The sequence below is a fragment of the Lactuca sativa genome, chromosome 5 (genome assembly GCF_002870075.4).
Source record: "Lactuca sativa cultivar Salinas chromosome 5, Lsat_Salinas_v11, whole genome shotgun sequence".
NCBI lineage: Eukaryota > Viridiplantae > Streptophyta > Magnoliopsida > Asterales > Asteraceae > Lactuca > Lactuca sativa.
In genome coordinates, this window is record NC_056627.2 from 343,476,370 (window position 1) to 343,484,232 (window position 7,863).

The following is a 7,863-nucleotide window of genomic DNA, read 5'->3' on the forward strand; positions in this document are numbered from 1 at the left end:
CAATTATATTATACTATATTACATTTACCAAGTGGTATAAAATCAAGCTATGGTACTTTTGTATTACATTTACCAAGTGGTATCAGGTGGTGTCCTTCCTCTTTGAGGTCGAGAGTTCAAGTCCGGTCGTGGACATAGGTGGAATAGGTGTTAGCTTAGGAGTAGATTAGATTTGCCGGTTAAAAAAAAAAAAACTTACAAAGTGGTATAAAATCATAAACTTTTTTAAATGATTTAATTACACTTTTGGTCCTTTTAGTTTTCAAATAAGAATTTGGTTCTTATTAAATTTAAATATGGGCGCTTTTTGCATTAATAGAACTTCAAGGGTCATCTTTTTTTCATTGCAAACTGTATTTCCAAAACTAATCTCACCACCTCAGGCCTCTCTCTCTCTCCATCTACGACGGATGCCAGCCACGGTGGCGCTTCAGGCTCTCATCGGAGACTACTCGGAGCGGCGACGCTTTTACTATTCTTCTACAGTATTACACTCGATCTCTTCTCAATTCGATCCATCCCTGACTTCTTTTGTGTAAGTATTTCCCTCCTTTTTTCGTAACGCGAATTTGCCATGTATAAATGTTTGTTTGAATACAAAATTAGAATCCACATTTCTTCTAGGTTTAGGTCCGTTGCGTTTACTGGATCTGTTTTGATTTTTTTCTCCTTTATTAAGCTCTTTATACTCGTTTGTGGAGATTAAATGCTTGAATTAATTAGGTTCCGATGTTCCGAGTCAGAAATTTGTGCATTTGTGTTTATATAAACGCACAATTTATGAACTGAAGCTTCGTGTTAATTTTAGAGCTGATAATCATTTCAATTTCGCTCATTGTTCTTGCAAAAACGAAAGAAAAAGAAGTTGATTCCTTGCTTCATGACTGCGTATTTCTGGAGAAAGTTAGAATGTGTCAGAGGGAACTGGATTGATTATGCTTGTTTCGTCTTCTCCTTCAAGAAAAATACATAAATACACTGCATGTAACTATGAATTACAATAATCATCTTTCTAACATTATAGTCAGTGATGTAAATCTGTATCTCCTTTTCAGGTCTGAAGTAAACCCTTAATCGGCAATAGCCTTGAAGAAATGACAGAAATATTGAAGGACACATCTGAGAGACAATTATCCCAACTCTTGTATGCGGTATTCTTCTTTCATGCCTCTGAATACCTTTTAGCAATTGCATGTCATGGGAAATCAAAAGTAACAATCGAGTCTCTTTTAATCAGCAAAGACTACCTCTTAGCAATGATCTTATCCATGCTAGAATACCTACTCGAACTACACTTCTTCCCCAGTTTAAAAAACAATTGGTCAATAAGCAACACAGGGCTTATGTTAGTAATTCTTGGAGAAACCATCAGGAAGCTTGCCATTTTAACAGCTGGAAAGGCTTTTTCTCATATTATTCAAAGATACCATGAAGATGATCACAAATTAATCACTTATGGGATTTATGGAGTAATCCGTCATCCAGGGTACAGTGGTTTCTTGATTTGGTCTGTAGGCACTCAGATTATGTTGTGTAACCCTGTGTCAACCATTGCATTTGCTATAATCCTTTGGGATTTCTTCCATAATAGAATCCCATATGAGGAGTTTTTCTTGAAACAGTTTTTTGGGTTGGAACATGATGCTTATGCTCAACGGGTTTGGTCTGGGATTCCTTTTGTGAAGTAAGTAATTAACAACACATTCTTAAATGTCTAACCTTTCTATACAATTGCAATGTGTGAAGGATTTGAATTTAATTAAGAAGTTGGGTTTACATTTTACAACACATAACAATTGTAAATGAATTTGACTTTTATTGATTTTGTGTTTCTAGATTATGTAGTCATGTTTGAATGATGTGATATATATATATATATATATATATATATATATATATATATATATATATATATATATATATATATATATATATATATATATATATATATATATATATATATATATATATATGGAGATAATGGGTAGAGGTGGTATAATTTTTGTTGTTCATTTTATTGATTTTATAAATAATTTATGTGCTAAATGTGATATGCTAAGATTACAATAAAATGACATTCAATTCGTGAAAATTATCCTACGCGTTTGTGAGTTCATTTTCCCCCGACATAAATCGACTTTACGGGGCCATTCACGAGATCTCTTATGAATTTGACATTTTTTCGTGGGTATCAACCAACATGATTAAGTTTGATCATGTCACATGCAGCTGTTTCCCAAGCATAACTTAATTCAATTCGCTAAGAACTAATAATCATTCTATCGTTTGAACTACTGAGTTTTCCGTAAGAAAGAAAATATTAAGGTTCAAATAAGAAGCAAGAGCCGATGACATTTTTGAAGTACATGGTTGGATTCCAAACATAAGAATGCATACTTTAATTTTTATGATCTTATTTTATAATGATATTTGGGTGTAACTTCTAAAAATTTAGAAGTATATCATATGAAACTGAAACTTCTTAAACATAAATTTAGAAGTATAAATCTCCATCAACCACCCGGCAACTATGTTTTTGGATGGTAAAATAAAAGTATTGTAAGTCAGTATGTGACTTAAAGCAAACTTTTAAAACAATAGTATCAAAAATATGATTATGTCATGTTGAAGTATGGATTCAACATTAATATTTGCGGTGAAGTGGTTTCATATAAATGATAATATAAAGATTATTCTATTTATGACTCCATTTTTTGGAACGGTTGGTTAATGGTTAGAAGTTAAATTCACAGAGTTAGTTAATTCACTTACACTCGGATTTGAACCTTAGACCTCCTATTTAAGAGACTTTCCAGCTCTACCAAGTGGGCTAGTTCCACATTGGCCTATTTATGACTACCTTGATAAAGGATAATATGATCTTTGCAACAGGCTGCCTTAAACATTACATGTAGATGATTATCGTATAAATTGCATTAAAAATATGATATTGGCAAGAAGACTCATATATAGTAGGTTCATAATTACATATATGGTAGGTTCATAATTACATCTGACCAATGTGAATTCATAAATACATGTATGTATACTTAATGTATTAAGTTAACACAATTATAGAGATATTCAAAAGTGACTGTTGTAGCCATAACCATTATCAATTGATAATAGTAAACATTCCCAACCTATGTTGACCGAAGATCTTAAAATCTAAAGGGTGTTTGGCTTATCTTTTTAGGAGCCAAAAGTCTTTTTGACAAAAGTTACAAAAAGACAGTATCTCCAGACTTTTTCAAAAAGTCATTTTTTCTTATATAAAAAATCAAAAAGTAGCTTTTAAAATGGTGTTACTAAACATTTTTGAATTCTATCTTTTCCAAAAAGAACTTTTGGCCCCTCAAAAGATAAGTCAAACACCCCCTAGTTTCAAAAGTTTCAAAAGGGAAAACTTAATTGCATATAACAAAATTGGATCACTATTGGAATAATCCCAACCCATTCATATGAAGAACAATGATATAATTTATGCTAATAGGTTTTGATGCTAACATGAAAATAATCAAAATTTAGTTTTTGATGATTCTATTTGAATCACTTAATCACATATGTAAGAGAGAAGTGAGATCATTTCGAAGAGAATTGTGGGGCACAATTCCTAAATCCTAATACAGTAGCACAATTTTTCGTTAGTATATTGACTTGAGCAAATCAATTATATAAAGCAATATATGGTGAAGATCTCCTCAACATTATTGTAATAGATACACATGGAACATTTTATCATCAAAGTATATGAAATAGTCTTTGAGCACATCTAATGTTAAAAACACATTGAATTATTATAACATTTTTACCATTAAAATAAGTAAATATTCTGATTTTATGCATGAAGTTAGGGACATGTTTTCTTATAATATTATACGAAAAAAAAATTCAAAGAAAGAGGTTATATATATGTAATCAAATGGGGCGAACAACTTCACTTATTATTTTGATTGACCATGAATTACATATTGTTTGTTCATTGACTAATGTGGAAATATGTAATTATACTATATATTAAAATTTTTGGGTCTTAGCTACAGTTAATTAGGTGGTTTTTTAGCAGAAAAGGCCCTTCCTTTATGATGGTATGTCATCTTTTCGTTTTCTTGTGTTTCTGGGCAGTTTATGCCGTTTTCTATAAACTTCGTCGACACGTGTTAATTTGATTTTGCTTCACCGTCTTCTCGGTTTCCACTCAACTTTTTTAATTTCCACCGCCTCATATCTCTCCATTCTTCTTCTCTGATTCTACCCTCTATTCCTTCTTCTCTCTGAACAAACCTCCTCAATTCCTCTGATAAACCCTAAGCAATTCTGTTTCCCGCTGTCTACCACTTCACCGCCTATCTCTCCTTTATCTATACAAGGCGTTAATTTCGACCCGATTCCATTCATCCACCGCTTCTCCCTTCTGTTCTTCGTTTCCATTCATCAGAGCGTCGTTGTCTAATTTGTTGGAAGGAGGTCCAATAACCGCCAACGGAAGAGAAGTCGGGAATATACCAGACAGTACGACCACAATCGTCAACCGATCGATTCACCCCAACCCCCTTTGTATTTTAATCCACCGCCATCGATTCACCCCAACCCCCTTTGTAGCCATCGTGTTTGTTGGAAGCTATCCAAAGGGTATATGCCTCTTCCTTCGACACACCCAAACCTCGAATCAGCGTCATCTCACATCATCGGCTTCCTCTATCAACTATTAAGACTCAAATATTCCGGTTATTTGCCTTCTGACTATCTACAGCTTATAGGATTGCGATTCCAAGTAGAGACATTTCCTCTCTGGACATCAGTTTCACTATTTATTAGTTATTGTTATTATTATTATTATTTTGGTTATGGTTATATCGATAGGAGGGACATGATTTTGATATTTGTGATGTTTTGATGTAGGTATGCTCCTGTGTTTCATTTGGAGGGTGTCTTCTCCGCCTATCAGTTGTCGTATTTGTATCCCCTTCTTCCCTACGCCACCACCATCAGTCACCGCCAGTTGGACTCAAGAGTTCAACAGAGGTTGGAAAATAAATTCTTTTGTTGTTGGTCAGTGCTACAAGTCAATCAGGTTTATGGCGATGACCGATCATTATGATGTTCGAAAGAAAATCACTCATTCCAGAAAACCTTTGTCACTGCGATTTTCTGTTTTTAGCTTTTTAAAAACCGAAAAAAAAACAGAGCCATTGGAAGCACTTGACAGGATTAAAAATGGTACCTTTTTTGTTTTTTATATTCTTTTTTATCGTTCTAAAATTAAAGGTATGCAGTTTAATTTGATGTTGTATTTGGGATTGCACGCAGACCTTATGGTACCTGGGTTTATTTCGTTGGTTATGTTGTTTAGAACTCCGTTGCATAGATTTGTATTTCTAACAAGCTTTTTGTGTTTCGTGTTGATATGATAAATTGATAATACTATAGAAATGATTGAATTTGGATGAATTTTCAGGGTGATCTTAGAAGCTATCTTCAAAAGATAGGAAAGTTGTCCCCATCAAAAGCTCTTACATTTGCTCTGGATATTGGGAGGCAAGTAGTTTTTTTAACCTCAGTTTATGTGAATCAGGAGAAAAAAGGTAAGTTAGGATTTTTTTTATAATATTATATTAATAACATGTCCGGTTGTAAACTTTTAGAAAAAATAGCTAAAAAAAGATCAAAGAAAAGGTGTAAAAGTTACCAATAATCCTAATGGATCATTATTATGATAATAGTATTTGTAATAATATTAAAATATTTATTATTATGAAATCATATACTTAGTATTTGACACTTTTTGCTCTTTGATTGATAACAGGGGTATGAGTTATCTTCATGACAGTAAGACATATCCAATTATCCACTGTGATTTAAGGCCAAAGTAAGGCAGCTAATATAGGTTCAACTAATTATATAAATTTACCTATATAAGTTCATATGTTGACATTTTTTTTAATAATTAAAATATTGGTAGGGTGCCAGAAATAATTTGCTGGATAGTGGGGGCCAATTGAAAGTTGCAGATATATAGGCAAGAGTTATAGGTTTATATACGTATTATATTCTTTATTTTTATAATTGTTGTTTTAATTTATTTTTGATTTAATTATTAAAATGTAATTGTTGTTGAACATTGAAGCAACATATAAGATTACTTTTTTATGATTACCAATGGACAATGTAGATAAGGTGTTCATGTTGTAAAAAAAAGCACAAAGGGTAAAAAATAGCAACATACTTTAGTTACTTTACAAATAAATGCAATGTACTTTTATGTAAAGTTGGTAGACGTTTCTAATTACAACTACCTGCATAAAACTAAAAAAATGATGAGTTTACTCTTTGCAGCCTATATATTCATTGCATTACTTAGTTATTCTAATGTGCTCAAAATATCACAAAACTTGCAGGCATCTATTACTCCACTTTGTGTTATAATGACAAAGGACAAACCACCAGTTTTAATTCGTGTTCTTCTTGACTGGTCTGTTGATTTTCTATATATTTTTGTACTATTTCTTAAAGTTCTTATTATGTTAGCAAACAGCCACATCTTTTTACTTATGGATATGAAAAGATTCCCAAAGAGCTCATTATTTGTGTGTCACTATCACCTCTTTTGAGATGGTATTTTCCGGATTTTGGGCTTTTAAGCAGGGTGAGGCTTCTTAAGGAGCATATGAGGCTACTTGGTGAGGAACCTACGAAGTAAGCTAAACTTCGTTAAAATGAGCGATTATGGTTTCTTTTTAATATGTCATTTTGCAATATATGGTGTTTTATCATTAGTTTTTCCAGATATTGCTTATAAAGTTTTTGAGAAAATGATGAACATTTGGAGATATTGGTGAAAAAGGCAACATTTGAGAAAATTTGAATATAGTTGGGTAAAGCTACAATTTCTCCTTTGTTTTTTATATTAATTGAAGAAAAATTGGAAGAATAAAGACTATAACGACATTTTGTTGTGTGATTGCATATCTTCATTGGATGACTGATACTTCACTTCATGTAGCTTACAATTATGTATCTGGATTGCACACGTGTCGTCCTGATAGAGCAACATGGGATTTGATAGCTATGGTGGAAAATGGGAAACATGAGGGACCAGCTACCTATTCTGTCACATTTGTGTGGAATGGACATGAGGGAGAGAATGTGGAATTAATTAGAGGTTTCGCTGGGAATTGGAAAGAACCGGTTAAAGCAATCCATAAAGGTGGGCCACAATATGAACCTGAAGTTCGACTTGCTAAGGGGAAGTAAGTTTTATCATTCTACTTTAAATTTAAGTTGACTATTTGGTCAAACTATGTGACGCGACTTAATTAATTTGATGAGAAATGTTTCAGGTCTTATTATAAGTTTATAGCGAATGGGAATTGGAGGCATTCAACAACTTCACCCACAGAAAAGGATGATAGGGGGAATGTTAATAACATACTTGAGGTTGGTGACGTGGCAAATGTGAGGCCTTCTATTCAACATCCAACGAAGGTATACATGAAATATATTTCAAAATATATTTTTAGGGTTTGTTTTAGGATGCGAATATTGTGAAAGTGATTGAGAGGGCATTGACAAAGACACCGTGTTGATGCTCGACATGTTCAACATGATGCAGGAAAACATGTCAGAAGCCATCAAAATATGCAACAAGATCGTGCAACACCATCCAACACCATAACAAAAGCAGCATCATCCACTTCTACAACATTGACCACTTTTGTATGCAGTTCTGTAATGAAAAATGATGTAATCACCATCTAATGAACAACTTTCTTTTGATCCATATTCTCTCATACGATCCATATGTCAAATACAAAAGGAATCAGAGAACAAACAATACAATAAATCCTAAGAAATCAAACTTTT

The 7,863-nt window shown here is 32.8% G+C and overlaps 1 protein-coding gene across 9 annotated transcripts; it reads left to right on the top strand.

The window, feature by feature from the left end:
* The first annotated feature begins 321 nt into the window (after positions 1-321).
* LOC111892810 (protein-S-isoprenylcysteine O-methyltransferase B) lies at positions 322-7,780 on the top strand. Of its 9 annotated transcripts, none has more exons than XM_052763710.1 (10): positions 322-535; positions 1,056-1,684; positions 4,903-5,220; positions 5,459-5,585; positions 5,807-5,869; positions 5,963-6,696; positions 6,778-6,875; positions 7,004-7,250; positions 7,341-7,485; positions 7,613-7,780. In XM_052763710.1, the coding sequence occupies exons 2-3, from the start codon at positions 1,095-1,097 to the stop codon at positions 5,099-5,101; spliced, it is 789 nt and encodes a 262-aa protein (XP_052619670.1). In that variant the 5' UTR covers positions 322-535; positions 1,056-1,094; the 3' UTR covers positions 5,102-5,220; positions 5,459-5,585; positions 5,807-5,869; positions 5,963-6,696; positions 6,778-6,875; positions 7,004-7,250; positions 7,341-7,485; positions 7,613-7,780. The 9 variants fall into 9 exon arrangements, with proteins under 9 accessions (XP_052619670.1, XP_052619674.1, XP_052619669.1 ...); XM_052763714.1 differs by having other exon boundaries at positions 6,778-6,870; XM_052763709.1 differs by having other exon boundaries at positions 6,787-6,875.
* The last annotated feature ends 83 nt before the right edge of the window (positions 7,781-7,863 follow it).